General features: G+C 32.6%; 1 protein-coding gene across 3 annotated transcripts in view; it reads left to right on the plus strand.

Moving 5' to 3' along the window:
- Positions 1-1,295: 1,295 nt before the first annotated feature.
- xpo7 (exportin 7) overlaps positions 1,296-18,893 on the plus strand; it is a 41,112-nt gene continuing 23,514 nt past the window's right edge. For 2 of the 3 annotated variants that reach the window (XM_059357942.1, XM_059357944.1), the window contains exons 1-7: positions 1,296-1,364; positions 10,404-10,550; positions 12,220-12,313; positions 13,182-13,348; positions 13,968-14,033; positions 14,112-14,216; positions 17,760-17,925. In XM_059357942.1, coding sequence (XP_059213925.1) covers positions 1,332-1,364; positions 10,404-10,550; positions 12,220-12,313; positions 13,182-13,348; positions 13,968-14,033; positions 14,112-14,216; positions 17,760-17,925 — 778 coding nt within the window. In that variant the 5' untranslated portion in view covers positions 1,296-1,331. Of the gene's footprint in view, positions 1,365-7,762; positions 8,148-10,403; positions 10,551-12,219; positions 12,314-13,181; positions 13,349-13,967; positions 14,034-14,111; positions 14,217-17,759; positions 17,926-18,893 lie in introns of those variants that run through there. The other variant, XM_059357943.1, reaches the window with a different exon arrangement.

Here is an 18,893-nt window from a genome sequence, read left to right on the forward strand (position 1 = left end):
TATTTTTATTTTTTTATTTCTGTCGTTTTACGGTCATTTGACAAAGTAAACACACAGTTCAAGAGCACAAGCAGACGAAATTATGTTTGTTTTGTGTTTTTATTTATTTTATGGAAAAATTCATAATAATCGCTTTCACTTTTTCTCTTCTTCTGCACCGAGAAACGTTGTTGTCTCTGCACAGAGACACACGGCGCCCCCTGCTGGCGGACAGAGGCGGCACAGCACGGAATTACATCACAAAGCCTCTCGGCAGACAGGAGTTTAATTTGTGACATTTATTTACATTTTGTTTAAATAATAAATAAATAGCTTTAATCTCAGGAACATATTTCCTACACCTCAGATTTTGGTCAAGCTTTATCTATTTAAATCTTTATTTAGGTAAAAGGTAATAATGTCCTGATAGATCCTTATAAAAATGTATTATTAGACTTTGACAGACTTTATTGCCATGAATATAAAATATAAAACTGTAAAAAATAGAATATTTGTATTGCACAGAAGTGCAGCAGTAGAAAGTGTTTTTGTACACAGACAATAAACATACAAATGTAATAATGTAGTAACATAAACTTGTATATTGTAAAATTGTTATAGTTTTATTGGCACTTTAAGAAATGTGTCAACAGTTTTTTTTATAAACTACTCACTGCTAATACGTGATTAAAGGTAATAAATAAATAAATAATAATAATAATAATTTAACTAAAATTAGATTAAAATGATATATATTTGAGCTATGTACATATATAATATTTAACTATATTGTATATGAAATAACATCTTAACATAAGAAGAATATATATATAAATGTGATAATAAGAAATCACATTGTAGGTAACATACAATATCATTAAGATAATAAAGTATGTAGTTTAAGTTTAATAAGTTAAAATATGTCTATGATCAGGAGCAGAATGTATATAAAGAAATTTATTATATATCATAATTTATACACAGTGAATAGTGATAGTATGTCAATAAACATAATAAAAATATATATCATATATTTATACAACCTGTGGGATTAGGTAGACAAGAGTAGGTATCTTAATATAATTTTTTTAAATGTTTTAATTGTATTAGATTTATATATAATATGTATTGCTAGTGTGTGATCATTAGTAGACTGTATATAATATAATATAATATTTAATATAACATAATATAAAAAATAATGTATTGTAATAATAATAATAATAATAATAACTAGTTATTAAATTTATAAACAGTGCTGTGAGGAGAATGAATGGGCTGCAGTAGCGCGGCGCCGCCAGCGGGGCGCTGTTGTCTCCGTCCATACCCATAAGCGGGGGAGTGAGAGGTGCATGAAATGGAGAAAAATGGCGGATCATGTGCAGGTAAGCAGAGGTTTCATGTTTTTGTAACGGACAGTTTATCCACGGGCGTCAAAATGAGCCGGGACGCGGATTGTGGAGAGCATGCCGGCCCGGCTGTGAGGCGGTGCGGGGCCCCGGCTGCGGGGCGCCGGCCTGCGGGGCTCCGGCGGTAAAGAAAGGCTGCAGCGCCGTGTTGACTTGTGGCCTGCTGTCACTGTCGGCGGCTAGCTGCTCCCTGCTCCCTGTGTGTGTGTTAGCTCCGGGGCTGGCAGGGCTCCGGAGCGGGATCAGGAGCCGGGGATGCTCCGGGTCTCCCCCCCCCCGGGTCTCCCCGGTCCTCCGCCGGCCGGAGCACGGCGCGTTTCTCGGCGTGTTTGAGTGGTAAACAATCCCCGGGCAGCCCGCGGACGGTAGCTGCTGCTAGCTCTCCGTTTGGCGCCAGAGCTGCTGCCAGTGACGTGAAGCCCGCCGCTGGTGTAATAATATAATAATCTGAGAGATTATTATTATTATCTCCACTGTGTCTCTGGTGTTTAATATCAGCGGGATGTGTTGTTGTGCTAGCTGGAGCCGAGCCCGCCGCTAGCTAGCACGGCTAGGCTAGGCTAACGTTAGCTCCTCCCGCCGAGCCCCGCTTTAAAACATGATCCTGGTTTGTTGTTTAACTGTTTGTCTGTGGAAAGCGGCTCCACGCCTCGTGGCTGCTGTCACGGCGGCGTTTTTACCCCTGTGTTGTTTATGTGCGTAACTAAAGCGGGTTGGTGTTTGTGTTTAGCTGAAGCTAGCTCCGTGGATCCGACACATGTTTGGGAATAAGCTGCCAGGGACATTATCCTCCCTGTAGAGGTCCACGATGCTCCACGGAGCCCCAGAAACACGTCGCTGCTTCTGCTCCACAGCTAACTTCATGCTGCTGTTATTGTTGGAGCTGCTGCTGTTTATGTAGCTTTTGCATGCTGCTAGCTAGCTAGCTAGCTAACAGGGGATTATTCAGACTAGCAGCTTTAACTGCCACAGCATCCCAGGACGAAGCGCTGCAGAGATGCCAGAGATAATATTTATATAAATATATATATAAATGCATCTATAATACAGGAGATGCATGAGCAGCTGCAGCGTGCAGGAGCTGCATCACTGGCTCTGACTCTCTCTGGATCAGATCCAGCAATTTATTATATTGGTTTGTCACATGAGCTGCAAAGAAAAGATCGTGATCTGATTGTAAAAGATGTTCTTGAATAAGGCTCAGTCGAAACAAACAAACAAAAACAAAAAAATTTAACTTGGTGACTATTCATACATAATTAATAGATTTTTTTGTGTGTGTGTGTGTGGGGGGGGCATCATGTAACAGTTAAATTAGTGCATCAATCAACACATTATGTATAAATTCACGTACAGTTTGAAAATAAATCATTAGTTACATTAATTATTAGAACATTATTGTTAATGTTAAAAACATATATTCAGTATATAAACATAATAGATGAAATAGAAATATGTTGTAGTGCACTGCCACAACTAACTGAAAACTCTAAAACACGTTTATATATATATATATATATATATATGTATATATATAATGTGTATATATATATATATATATATATATATATATAATGTGTGTATATATATATATATATATATATATATATATATATATATATATACACACATTATATATATGTATATATATAATGTGTGTATATATATATAACATCTCATTGACTTTGGGAACATCATGTAACAGTTCAATTAATGCTACAATCAACTGAAAATGTTTTTTTAATTGATAAATTATGTATATGTGTGTGTGTGTGTGTGTGTGTCTGTCTGTGTGTGTGTGTGTGTGTGTGTGTGTTAAATATGTAATGTTTTTATTCAGAAGTTCTGCAGACAATGTAGATGTTATTGTGCAACATGGTGCCATAAAGTTAACTAATAAATATCCAAGCCAGATATGATGTATTTTTGCTTAATATGACTTCAGTTTATTTATTGTTTCAGGTCATGAGTGGCAGTGTGCTGCTTCTGAAGAAGGATTTTCAATAATTAGCTTATTACTTTTATTACATTAGACTTGGTGTCTCTCATACTGATGGTTATGCCTCACGAGTGAACATCTCAATATTTCTTCATTATTTCATATCCCACTAATTTGCCTAAACGATCACATTGTTTATGAAAACTCTGCAGCTTTGGAAACATAAAGCATCAGTCAGTTGATCTGAACCGCTCAGCTGAAATATCTCAGAAAACTGAAATATTTTGGGTTTTGGAGCGTTTGGTAAAAATAAATAATAATAATAAATAAGACATTTTAAGACAATATCTTGTAATCTGAGAAACTGTAATGGTCATTTCTCTGACATTAAAGAGAAGGTAAAATTAATTCAAACGTATGGCTGGACAAAAAGTCATATCCCGATATATTTAGGCTGAATATCAATATACGATATATACATCCCGATATTTTTATCGCAAAGTGAGAGCAAATGTTCAGTCAAAGTCAAATATGACATGTCACAAGTAGTTTTATTGAAACCATTTATTTAAGTGAACATAAATACTGTATAACAACAGAAGTACCTTTTTTTTTTTTTTTTTTTTTTTTTTAATCAAAGCTCCATAAAGTGCACATTTAAATTAAAAACAATCTTAAATAAAAATAGTGTATGAAATAAAATAGGCCAATCTTTTTTTGAAATAAATATATTTATATGAGAAAAGATTAACGAACATTACAAAACAACTAAACATGAAAAAACCCTAGTAAGGGCAGCATTTATATATAAAAGAAACATTTTTTTAACTATGTCGATATATGCGATATGGTCTAATTCCATATCACATTTAAAAATATATAGATATATCGCCCAGCCCTATTGAAACGTATGTTTTCTTTCAAAGATCGCCTTAAAAATTCATAGTTAATCGCAAAATTGGAACTTTCAGTCCTTGAAGGGTTCATTTGTTTTGAAGGTTTCTGTCAATTAATTACTGAAAGTCAGACAGAGAGGAGAGGCTGTTTACACAGAGCAGAGAGGAGAGGACAGGAGAGGCTAGAAAAAGTGGAAATAGTTACGGGAATATATTTTTAAAAAAACGTTTGCAACATTTGTGACACTTGGAAAAGTGTTTATATATACATTTCATTTTATTCCAAATTTTAAAAAGTAAATTATCAGAGAAGTCCAACTTGTTTTTCTGGTTTCTGTCATTCTAACTGTGTTATTCTGCACAAATACATGTTTGAGTTGTTCTGATTGTTTTGATTTCATAGAGCTGCAGGACTTGTAGATTTATATAGATTTTATATGTTGCAGTGAAACATGAGGACACAGAGAGGAGAATGTAAAAGAGTGAAAAACATCAGCTTGTTGGTATTTAGAAGGTTATAATATAATTATTATAATTATAATCTTTAGCTGCAGCCTTTTGTTAAGAACCTATAAAGTCGAGAACATTTCTGGATTTTTTTTTCAAGGGAAGTAAAGCTGTAATTTTGAGAATTTTTGCACAATTTCAATTTTTATAAAAATAGCCTTTTCACATTTTTAAAGTGAACTTATTTGTGATCTGTTCTTTTCTTTTCTTTTGCATTTTGTTTATTGATCTGTTCGTTGGACAAAACAAGACCTTTAAAGACGTCACTTTAAATACATTTTAAGTTAAAACATTTTTAGACTTTTTCAGTGTGTCATACTTGCTGCACACTAATACTTAAAATACAAATATTATCAATTAATCTGCAGATTTCTCAATTATTTAATAATTTTGGTTAGAAAATATTAGAAGAAACTTTCTCAGAATGCAAGAGAACATCAAAACAGTCCAAGAACCAAATCGATTCACTTCCCCGTTATGTGAGACAAAGAAAAGCAGAAAATGCTTCAAATTCAGAAGCTGTAATGATTTTTTTTTTTTAACCAATATTTTATTCATTTTTAAACAGACACAAAACAGAGAACATACATGACAGCAGAGGCAATTAAATACTTCACATAGACTGAATAATATATAGGAAGAAAGAGAGGCAAAAAATAAACTAAAATAAATAAAATGAAATAAAAAACAAATAAAATAAAGATTCAAATGATGTAATGATTAAATAAGTCGGAGAGAAAACAAAGAACACTTTCAGTAAATAAAAAAACAAAAATAGGAAGCAGGGAAAGTTTCACACTTTATTAAAACAATATATTCTTTTTGTTGGCAGCCGCATCTCATTTAGAAAACCCAAAGACAAGTTCTGTCACCATAACACATTTTATAGGACGATACATTTTTTCAAGAAACTCACGATTAACGATAGTATCGTTGTATCAATGTTATTTTAGCTTTATAACGATATTAAAGCATAATAAGTTCATCCTTTTCCACAGCAATGAATTTTTAAATCTCAAGAATATTAAACATTGGAATTGAAATGTTGAAAAGAAATATTAAAATATCCTAGATAAATAAACTGCAACCAAAGCAAATAAAATAGACTTTCAGGCACTGAGATAATCATTATGTATTATATTATTTTATTATTAAAATAACCTAAATATAAACAGCTGGAATGGCTGCTTGGGAAATATATATATTTTTAAGCAATACATACTAACCGTCAAACATTTGCAGCTTTACTTTAAACACAAAAGCACAAAAATCCACATAAGTAAACAACAATATGCTGAGTCCAGAAAAAAAACTGTTGTGTCCAAAAAGATGCAGAATTACAAAAAATGGGGACAAAATGACTGCAAGAAGATGCTAAATGACCAAAAGGGATGCAGAATGTCCAAAATGGAGACAAAATGACCAAAATAAATTAAAAATGGCCGCTAAAAGGTGCTATATTACCACTAAGGGATGCAGAATGTCCAAAATAGAGACAAAATTACCTTTTGATCTTGTTTATTTTTGGAAGTCATGTTGATGTCTCTGGGTTCTCCAAATCAAAACAATGAACCATTTTAATATATTTGGCCACCAACTCTCGGCCTTCTGTTGCCATCAGTGGCAACTTGTTTCTAAAGGGGCGTCACAACTGAGCTGTCTGTTCTAGGGATGGGAATAATTAATCAATGATCGATTAATGGTTGTTAAGAAATTGGTCGATCACATGGACATTTTTAATGGATCGGTGTATTTTTTAATGTAAATTGTATCTCTGACTGCGTATCAGCATCACTGAACTGAAACACGCCGAGCGTTTCATTTCTGCGGCCGTTCGTCAATCAGCCAATGAGCTGAGAATTAAGTTGGAAAAAGCTACAGTTTGCAAAGTGAAAGTTGCATTAACAATTATAAAACACACAGAAATACAAGAGTATTAATCTGAGCCAAACTAGCTAACTGTATCAAACCTTGCTAGCATGAATTACCGAGTTTTATTTAATCCAAAACTTATTTAAACACAAAGCTCATTTAAATACACAGATTCTTGACGTTATCTTTACAGTTTATTCTCATCGACAGGATCAAGTCGCTTTTCGTCCTTTCAAAATAAAAGCACCCGCTATCAAAACAGGCTTTTGCACAGTACTGTATATATATATATTTTATTTTTCACATGTATGCATGCAGCAGTTAATCTTTAATTGTATTTATTTAATTTGATTGTTAACGTTATAGATAATCGAGTTGGCAGGTTTCTTCCAAACGCTCATCCCTAGTCTGTTCATCTTTCAGGATGAACTCATAACTTTGACCCTCTGACTCTAACTGTCCAATACTTGTCTAACACAGACGTGCAGAACTAATGACCACTCGTCATTGTGTCATTTTTCATTTGCTTTGGATTCTTCACTCTGAGCTTTATGTAAACAAATGTCCAGAACCTGTGAGGGAAAGAGCTGAAATGTTTTCGCTTTAATGTATTGTTGGTGAGTTTTAAATCCTTGTTGACACTTAGTTGTTTACAAACATCTAAAATATAATTTCAAAATTTTATTTCTGAGCTCTTCCAGATGTTTCAATGAAAAAACAATTCATTCATTTTTAATACAAAGAATGAAAACAGACTTCTGTTCACTATGAAGTGCCACAAATGTTTTTTGTGTGTTAACATAAATAGCCTGTGATGATATTTAATTATGAAATAAATCGTCCTCAAGATCGATTTAAAAACAAGGAGATTGTCACAATAAAAGCGTACATTAAAAAACAAAACAGAGACTGTCACAATAAAAGCGTACATTAAAGACAAAACAGGGAGATTGTCAAAATAAAAGCATACATTACAAACAGAGAGACTGTCACAATAAAAGCGTACATTAAAGACATAACAGGGAGACTGTAAAAATAAAAGCGTATATTAAAGACAAAATAGGGAGGTTGTCAAAATAAAAGCATAAATTAAAGACAAAACAGGGAGACTGTCAAAATAAAAGCATACATTAAAGACAAGACAGGCAGACTGTCAAAATAAAAGCTTACATTAAAGATAAAACAGAGAAAGGAGTTTGTTTAGAGAACAAACAGCTCGGGGAATGATCCTTATTGATGGCTCTGTTGATGTAAATAAAGACAATCTATTGATTAATTAAATTATTAATTGATTAAGCCCATAAAAACCTGTGTTGTTTTTACACACAATGAGCATGTGGGGGCGGGACTGATGCAGACTGATAAGGACGATTGTCTGTCACCATGCTGCCATTGTTATGAAGCAGAGAAAAGAAAAGGAAGATAGAAGAATATGGGAGTAAAATGCGCACGCTGTTGTGAATCAAAAGTATTTAATCAACAGTCGAAGATAATTTAGCTTGATACAGCAGGCGGCTGTTTGCACTTATGGAAAGCTCTGGGCAGGTATGTGTGTGTACGTTACGTCTGTTTTTAAACTCACCTGAACTAACAAGTAATTAACGATCATCAGTAGATATTAACTAAAGCAACATCACTGAAAAGCATTGTAAAGGAAAGTATGTTTGATTATTTTAAACAAAAGGCTTTTTTTTGCTTTTTATCTGACTAATAATGGATTAATGCAACACGTGATGACTCCAAACTGCAAAAGTTCAGAAGGCAGAGATCAACGATTCAAATTAAAATCATCATAAATGGAGGCAAAACGACGCAAAATGATCAAAAATGGATGCAGAATGTCCTAAAACAGATTTAAAATGACCTAAAATAGATGCAAGATTACCACAAATAACTGTGTAATTATACAATAAAATTAGAAAAAAAAAAGTTTCAGTCCGTGTGACGTTCTAGCTCCTGTGTGCAGGTTTTTTGTGAATTAAAATCTAAATGTGTGCAGTTTGTCCTGGTCTGGTGCAGCTGATGGGTTTGGTTCTTATCTCGGGCTGGCAGAGCTTCACATGATGCAACACTCTGTCATACTGAACCCCAAACCTCCACAAATCCAGACCTGCACGGCCCCCCACAGCCTCTAGTCCTTAACACTGTTGTGTTTATCAGTGACATCTCACTGTGACTGAGCATGACTCAGCACTCCTCTGAACGTTTGAGTTGTTACACTTCACACCAGACTGCTCTGCTGGTATAATGATGTAGAGTAATAAATATGCCTCTGAAATAAATACACAAAATATATGAATGTTAATAAAAATATATATAGTCAGTATGGTTAAATAAATAAAGTTTATTTTAAATGTCATTTTTTATTTATTTCAGGAGACCTTTCTCTATAATTACAAACTATTTTTCTTCCTTTTCAGGGGAATTTTTTTTGTGATTATAAATGTATTTATTTACAGTTTCTTGCTGTGATAACTGATAAAATTCTTATTTATTTGTTCAGGATTTTTTTTTCCATAATTACAAATGTATTTATTTTTGGGGAATTTTTTAATAATTTAGAATGTATTTATTTCAGGGTTGGGTTTTTTTTATTATGATTTTGTTTATTTATTTCAGTGGAATATTTTCATGATTACAAATGTATTTATTTTTGGGGACCTTTTCATAATTAAAAAAATATTTTATTTAAGGGATATATGCAAAATGATTAAAATGGGTTTAGAATGACCATAAAGAGATGCAAAATGTTTTTGCTTGGAAACTGACTGAAATTAATAATTATTGCAATTATTAATGTGCTGATTATTTTTCAGCTCTAATATGATTGCTCTAGTTTTTCTTATTTTTTGTCAATAATATGATATATGTTTATGTAGATTAGATTAATAGATTAAAAATGACCACAAAAACATTTTTTTAAATGACAAGATGCAAAATGATCAAAAAAATTGAGACAAAATGACCAAAATAGATTCAAAATGCCTGCAAAAAGATGCAAAACAACAAAAATCGAGACAAAATTACCAAAAAGAATGCAGAATTTCCAAAATTACCATTAAAAGACGCAAAATTACCAAAAAGGGATGCAAAATGACTGAAATCGATTCAAAATCAGCGCAAAAATATGCAAAATGGACAAAAGGGATGCTAAATGACCAAAATATATGCAAAATGATCAAAAATTGAGACAAAAATACCACAAAGGGATGCAGAATTACTAAAAATTGAGGAAAAATAGCCGCAAAAACATTTTTTTAAATGAAAAGATGCAAAATGACCAAAAGTAGAGACAAAATTACCAAAATAGATTCAAAATGACTGCAAAAAGATGCAAAACAACGAAATTCGAGACAAAATGACCAAAAAGAATGCAGAATGTCGAAAAAAAGAGACAAAATTCCCAAAAAGGGATGCAAAATGACTAAAATCGATTCAAAATCAGCGCAAAAATATGCAAAATGACCAAAAGGGATGGTAAATTACCAAAGTAGAGACAAAATTGCCAAAATAGATACAAGATGACCAAAAATTTAGACAAAAATACCACAAAGGGATGCAGAATTACCAAAAATGGGGGAAAAATGGCCGCAAACTGAAATTAGATTCAAAATGACCAAATATAGATACAGGATGACCACAAACAAAAATGAACTGTTGCAACGACGGTTCTGCAGATTGTCTCAGCTCCAACACGTTGATATGTTTTGGTGGATTGTTGCAGAAACACGATGTTCTGACTGATTGTGTGTGTGTGTGTGTGTGTGTTGCTCTGATAACTGTGTGTCTGTGTGTTATCAGGGCCTTGCCCAGCTGGAGATCCTGTGTAAGCAGCTGTACGAGACGACGGACACGGCCGTGAGACACCAGGCGGAGAAAGCTCTGGTGGAGTTCACCAACAGCCCCGACTGCCTCAGCAAGTGTCAGCTGCTGCTGGAGAGAGGCAGCGTGAGTCCTGATCACACATTATATCACGTTTAAATAAAAGACACAATCCAGTCATTAAACATCTTCAATCATATCTTAAGGAATAATTCATAAAATGTGCCTTTAAAATTATTATTTATTTATTCATTGAACAATATTGACAAAGTCATATATGTTGTTTAATTATTTCAAAGTACTATTATTTAATTATTTGCTGTTATTTAATTCATTTTTTAATTAAATTTTTTATTGTTTTTTGTTTTGGGGGATTTTGCCATAATCATAAGCATTTGCACTTATGTGTCAAGAAATATTTATGAATAATTAATGAAATAAACCTTTGAAATAAATAAACAAAATATATAATTTAGTCAAGATTGTTCAAAGAATAAATAATAATTTTAAAGTAGTATTTTTATTTATTTAAGCTGAATTTTAATTCATTTTTTAATTAAAATGTTTATTGTTTTTTTGTTTTGGGGGATTTTGCCATAACCATAAGCATTTGGACTTATGCCAAACTTATGTTAATTTTAAAGTACTATTTTTATTTATTTAAGCTGAATTTTAATTTATTTTTTACTTAAAAATGTTATTGTTTTTTGTTTTGGGGGATTTTGCCATAATCATAAGCATTTGCACTTATGTGTCAAGAAATATTTATGAATAATTAATAAAATAAACCTTTGAAATAAATAAGCAAAATATATAATTTAGTCAATATTGTTCGAAGAATAAATAATAATTTTAAAGTAGTATTTTTATTTATTTAAGCTGAATTTTAATTCATTTTTTGATTAAAATTTTTATTGTTTTTTGTTTTGGGGGATTTTGCCATAATCATAAGCATTTGGACTTATGTGTCAAGAAATATTTATGAATAATTAATAAAATAAACCTTTGAAATAAATAAACAAAATATATAATTTAGTCAATATTGTTCAAAGAATAAATAATAATTTTAAAGGACTATTTTTAGAGGGTTTTTTTTACAATTAAGTTTATTTCTCGATATGAGGGGGATTTCCTTTATAATTAATGTTAATTTAATAATAATCATTAAGAATATTTTCATAATTAAATGTTTTTGTTTTAGGGGATTTATGTCATAATTACAAAGTTATTTAGCATTTTGAAATACAAATTAAGTACATTTAATACACAGTGCTGTCCTCTTTATTATAATGTAAAAATAAAACATTTTTAAAAGTACTTTTTATTCAGACTGTTATTTCATAATTCCACATTTTTTGATAGCAGAGGACTTTTTATAATGATTATTTATTCATTTTGGGGGACTTTTTTCATAATTACAAACTTATTTATTTATTGAAGGGGAATTTTTTCAGAATAACAAATTTATTTATTTTCAGAGATTTTCTTTTTTATAACTACAAATTTATTTAAGGTGATTTTAAATATAGATAGATATACAAATATATTTATTTTAGGGGACATTTATTTCTCAATTTCACATACATTAATTTTACATGGTTTTTATTGTTTAATTCCACATTTATTTACTTATTTAAGGAGACTTGAAGAAATGTAAATATATTTTATTTTATATGCATGTTTTTTTAACACAATCCTGTTTAAAAAAACAACATTTTGTGAACGTTTAATTTGTTTTTAATGTTTTATTTGTATTTAATATATGTTTTAACCTGATATCTTCCTGTGGTTTCAGTCGTCGTATTCTCAGCTGCTCGCCGCCACCTGTTTGTCTAAACTGGTCTCTCGAACCAGCAACCCGCTGCCCCTCGAACAACGCATCGACATCCGTGAGTCTCCTCGTCTCCGCTGAGTCTCACAATAACGAGTCTGTTATTTATACAGTAAATCCTGCAGAATTATCTTCTTCCTTTAGTTCTCTCTATTAATTCAATTCTTAAGATGTTTAAATATCAACATAATCTGGTGTTTCTGTCTGATATTTTATCACTTGTAAACCAAAAACCTTTTAATATTTGAAATGAAATGATCCTGTCATCATATTTGGGAGCGGAGCTGTTTTATTGAAGGACACAGAAAAATCAAAATGTGGTGTTTACCTGCTGCACAGCGTCAAAATGTGCAGCTTTTTTTTACTGTAGATCTGCAGTAAGAGAGGAGAAAACACAAGTTTAACACAAAGCTCAAAGGTTTTTTTTTATCTTGATTCTGCTGAGACGTGACGAATATTTACTGAAAATCTGTTTACACAGAGCAGAGAGGAGAGGACAGGAGAGGCTGTTTACACAGAGCAGAGAGGAGAGGCTTGAGAAATGGAAATAGTTACGGGAATATATAGAATATCTGGAGTAAACGTTTTGCAACATGTGACACTTGGAAGTGTTTTTATATAAATTCCATTTTATTCCAAATTTTAAAAAAAATTGATCAGAGAAGTTCAACTTGTTTTTCTGATTTCTGTCATTCTAACTGTTATTCTGCACAAAGACATGTTTGAGTTGTTCTGATTGAGCTGCAGGACTTATAGATTTGTAGAGATTTTATATGTTGCAGTGAATCACAAGGACACAGTTATTTTTTTGTTCCCCATTTTTTCACACCAACTATCTGTCAGTCAGGAAATCTTTTTGTTTCTAATTTCTTGCATCACTATTTGAAAGAAACGTTGTTGTTTGTTTGTTTGTTTGTGACATGCAGGGAACTATGTGCTGAATTATTTGGCAACGCGACCGAAGTTAGCGGCGTTTGTGACGCAGGCTCTGATCCAGCTGTACGCCCGCATCACCAAGCTCGGCTGGTTCGACTGTCAGAAGGACGACTACGTCTTCAGGAACGTCATCGCTGACGTCACACGCTTTCTACAGGTGTGTGTGTGTGTGTGTGTGTGTGTGTGTGTGTGTGTGTGTGTGTGTGTGTGTGTGTGTGTGTGTGTGTGTGTGTGTGTGTGTGTGTGTGTGTGTGTGTGTGTGTGTGCGCGCAACTTTATTTAAGCATAATTATTTTCTTAATTACATGTTTTTTTTATTTAAGGAGATTTTTTATAAATACAAATTTATTTATTTAAGGGATTTGTTTTTCATAATAACACATTTATTAAAAAAAACTTTTTCTTAATTTCACATTTTTTATTAAGTGGAATATTTTTATAAATACAACTTCATATTATATATTCATTTTGGGATATTTTTTTATGACACATTTATTTATTTATTTATTTAAAGGAATTTCTTTTTGTTTTGTTTTCTTAATGACATATGTATTTATTTCAGAGGACTTTTTACTTTATTACAACTTTTCATTATGTAAGGGGAATTTCTATCTTAAATACGCATTATTTATTTTTAGTGGATGTGGTGGTAATTTTTTTCTTAATTACAAATTTATTGAGGGATTTTTTTCACAATTACATATTTTGTTATTTAAGGGAATTTTTTTTAATCACAAATGTATTTTTTAATGTCTGTGTCACTGTTTTGTTTACAGGATAGTGTTGAACACTGCATCATAGGAGTCACCATTCTGTCCCAGCTGACGAATGAGATCAATCAGGTGGGTCATCTCCTCCTCCTCCTCCTCCTCCTCCTGTCTGTGTTGTGTTTAAATGTTTAATCTTTTCTTCCTCTTCAGGCCGACACGACGCATCCTCTGACCAAACACAGGAAGATCGCTTCGTCCTTCAGAGATTCTTCCCTCTTTGACATTTTCACACTTTCCTGCAACCTCCTCAAGCAGGTGAGTCCACGGCCAATTATACGGATCATAACATGTTGATGAGCACAAACATTTAATGATTAAATATAGATTTACATATAGTCATTTAGCAGACGCTTTTATCCAAAGCGACTTGCAGAAAGAAAGGGGAACAATCAAGGTATAATGCAATAAGAGCAATTAGTGCAGTAATAAGTGCTTGTGGCAATTCTTTTAAGAAGTAGAATTGTCGTGTTGTGCTAGGAGAAAGATGGAAAATGATCACAAAAAGATGACCGAACATAGATTCAAACGGACCACAGAGACACAGAATGACCACAAAGGCAAAATGGCCATAAAGAAATGCAAAATGTCTTGTGAAAAATAACCACAAAAGGATGCAAAATCAGCAAAAATGGAAGCAGAATTTCCGCAAATGGAAGCAAAATGTCCACAAAGGGATGCAAATTGACCACAATGGGATGCAAAATGAGAAAGAGATGCAAAATTACCACAAAGGGATGTAAAACTACAACATAGGGGTGAAAACTGATCACAAAGAGAAGAAAAGTGATGACAAAGGGATGCAACATAAGCAAAAAAAATAGAAGCAAAATGACCACAAAGGAATGCAACATGTCTTTAAATAGATCCAAAATGACCATTAAGATATGCAAAATAAGTACAAAGGGATGCAAGATCAGCAAAAATAGAAGCAAAATGACCCCGAAATTCTATAATCTATTTTATCCATGACAATTATGATTTAAAAATACTCAGAGGAGAGGCAGGATGATGCAGGCTGCAGCCAGGTGTGACTCACCTGCCGGAAGGCCTGGCTCTGCAAGACCCAACAGGATCTTTTTTCTCTGGAACTGGTCGGCAGGAAATTATATGTTTACAAATTATACAGAATTATTATCATCAGCAGGCTTCTCAAAAATGTCCACACTGTAAATGATGTTAATAGAACGTTTTAATATTTATTTTATACTTTAAACAACAACCAAAACAGGAATTGCATAATTGGGCTAATTTAAACAAGTTGCAAACGGAAAAAATCAAATTAACCCTTTAAAAGTATTTGTTCTGGGCAAAAATCCAATTTATTATAGAAAGAAACTTAAAAACAGGCTTATCGTCAGAGTTTGAACTTTTCGACGGTCCTTGAACGGATCATCAGTAACAAATGTTTCTGTTATAAAAATTGTTCAAAACGAAGCTTACAATTGTGATATTTCTTCAGAATCACATCATTCTAAATTTCTCAATTTGAGGTCATGAAATGTAAGCCATAATTATTGTAATTAGAAGAAATTAAATAAATTCAGACATGAAATGTTTCATCTATATAATGTGTTATTTCACCTTTTTGAATTGAATTACTGACATAAATAAACTTTTCTATGATATTCTGATTAATTGAGAAGCACCTGTACATGTATATATGCATTTTATATATTATATATTTCAGTGAAATACAAGGGTCTGTCAGTAGAATATAAAAAAGAGCAAAAAATGCCCTGAAACTTGTAATTCATTCGAATGTTTTAATAATAATTAGCTTCTTTAGATGTAATTAGAAATCAAAACTCTATTACAGGAGTTTGTTTTGAGAGTTTACCAACTCCAGCCAGAACAAATATATTTTATCTAAAGATAAGCAAAGTTAAACTGAAAAAAAGTGAAGATTGGAAGCATACCAAGCGACAGGTTATTTATGAAGTCTTATTATATATTGTTGGAGCAGAGATCAGCTGATCTGCCACCTGTTAAACCCTCTCTGTCAGCTTTAACATGATTCCTCTGTGCAGACCTTGGGAGGAGCTTATTGTGTTGACCTGCTGTAACAATCTGTCAGTTTAAATACAGATGGAGCAAAATAAACAACGGATCAGATTCTGATGGGATTTAAAAACATAAGCTGGGATAAAGAACGTGTTTAACCAGCTGGAGGAAAAGCCCCAACAACACAGTTTAATCTGCTCATTTATTTAGTCATAAAGACACATTAATATATGTAAATGCACCAGCTAATTTCACCTGCAGCCCTTCACAGAGATGATTTTACGCCAGGGAGAGAAGACATCAGCATTCTCAAGATGCTTCAGATGTCCAGCAGAGCAACAGGAAGAAACAGAAAACAGCCGAGTGTTAGTGATCAGAGCTGCAGGATGCAGCAAAACATGCAGAGCAGCAATGAACAATCAGACCTAAATAAAATAAAGGGGATCCAATAAAAATGTTAGAAGATGCAGATCACAGAAACATGAAAAACTCTTAATAGATTAGTCACAGAGACATCGAATGACCACAATGGGGATGCAAAATGGCCATAAAGAAATGTAAAATTTCTTCAAATAGATCCACAGTGACTACAAAGACATGCAAAATAACCACAAAAGGATGCAAAATCAGAAAAAGAAGCAGAATGAACACAAAGAGAAGAAAAATTACCACAAAGGGGATGCAAAATGTAAACAAAGAGATGCAAAATATGAACAAAGAGATGCAAAATATAAACAAAGGGATGCAAAATGTCAACGAAAAGATATAAAATGTCCACAAAGACATGCAAAATGTAAACAAAGGGATGCAAAATTACTACAAAGAGATGCAAAATGACCATTAAGGGATCCAAAATGACCACAATGAGATGCAAAATCAGCAAAAATAGAAGCAAAATGTCCACAAAGAGATGCAGAATGTCTAAAAATAGATTTAGAATCACCAAAGATGCAGAATGGCCACTAATGGATAAAAATGACCAATGATAGATTCATAAATGACAATTTTTCCTTATCGAGCTCCTCATCCTGTTTGAGTTATCGACCTAAAATACTTCAAGACAAGAGTAAATAATCTCAAATAATCAATGAGGCTCATTATCTCATTTATAAAACATACAGCAGTCACTGTAGCTCTGCTGCACCAGACTCCATGGAGAAAACCATCATTTTAACAGCAGTGTTCTTGTGTTCTTGCAGACAGACCTGACAAAGCATCAATTCAGACTGTTTCCACATCAGCATCACGTTGGAGTTATTTCGGCATCCTTAAAATCAGTTTATTCACATTAATCACAGATAAAACTCTTTATTTTGCCTTCAGACAGATTAATGTGTAAAAACCCATAAAAATAACATATCAAATCAAAATGACTTTATTTATCCCTGAAGGTAAATTCAGTTAGTCTGGTAGAATCTCTGTTAGAATGGGACAGCCTGATGTCTGTAGGAGAGAAGGATCTTTTGTATCTCCGTCCTGCAACGGAGAGAGAGGAGCCGTTTTTCGGTTATTTGTTTTGTGTGTTAAGCCTCTTAAAAACTTCAATAATCCATAAAAAACTCCCTAATAAATTATATGCATTGATTCATAGCTCTGCTGCACCAGACTGCATTCAGGAAACCGTCGTTTTAACAGCAGTATTCTTGTGTTCTTCAGACAAAGCATCAGTTCAGACTGTTTCCACATCAGCATCATGTTGGAGTTATTTCTTAGATCCGTTTATTCACATTAAATCACACCTACAAACCTGCCTGTTGCAGCTGGACTGAAGCTGTCCTTGTGTTTTGTGGTTTTCAGGCTTCGGGGAAGAACCTGAACCTAAACGATGAGTCTCAGCATGGCCTGCTCATGCAGCTGCTCAAACTCAGCTACAATTGCCTCAACTACGACTTTATAGGAACTTCCACAGACGAGTCGTCAGACGACCTCTGCACCGTTCAGATCCCCACGTCATGGAGATCAGGTAGGAGGTCAAACTGTCAGTTATATCACATTAATCTGTGCAAAGGTTTTACACAACAAGGGCCTTTTAACTTGCATGTTAATATAACAGCTGTGGTGAAAAAGCTTCATTTTTTTCCAATACAATTTGCACTGTGAATGAAACCTGAACTGTCAATAATTAGCATCACTGCCGGCATGAGAAGTTTGGATGAAAAATAGTGGAAAATGTTCCAGTTTCCAAGTTTAATTTGAGATTCACAAAATGTTTTTAGTGGGGAAAAACTAGTGTTGGTAACTGTTCTTTTGTTTTTCTTTCTCCCTCAAATACATAAATGTAATTGCAATAAATGTAATTGTGGGAAAAAAAAACCTTTGTAATTATGGGGAAATTACCCTTGAATAAATAAATACATTTGTATTTATGAAAATATCCACTTAATTAAAAAACATGTAATTAAGACAAATATTCCCTTTTTAAATTTACACTTAATTTACATTTAATTTACATAAAATAATTTACATAAAATTAAATGTTTCTTTATTTAAAGTTTTTTGTTTGTTTGTTTTTTTCTATTTCAGTGTTATCTTTTATAAATAAATAAAAATATTAAAGGGATTTGTTTTTCAAAAATACAAAAGTTTTAAGGGGATTTTTTGTTCCTTATTTACTTTTTTATATACATTTTCCATAATTACAAATTTATTTATTTATTTATTTTTTTTAACAATTACATATGTATTTATTTATTTTAAGGGAAAATAGAAAAACAACAGAACAGTTACAGACACTCCTTTTTTTCCACTAAAACATTTTGTGAATCTCAAATTAAACTTCTTGATGCCCTTTGATCCTGAAGTGGAATAATCTGATAAAAGTGCCAATAATTCCAGCTAATGGGAGGATTTTACATCAAAAAACATAATTTCTCTCATGGTTTTGGATATTTCAAGGGATATTCTTGGGAAATTGTAACATTTTTACATTAT

This window comes from Centropristis striata, chromosome 19 (genome assembly GCF_030273125.1).
Source record: "Centropristis striata isolate RG_2023a ecotype Rhode Island chromosome 19, C.striata_1.0, whole genome shotgun sequence".
In the NCBI taxonomy this organism is placed as follows: domain Eukaryota; kingdom Metazoa; phylum Chordata; class Actinopteri; order Perciformes; family Serranidae; genus Centropristis; species Centropristis striata.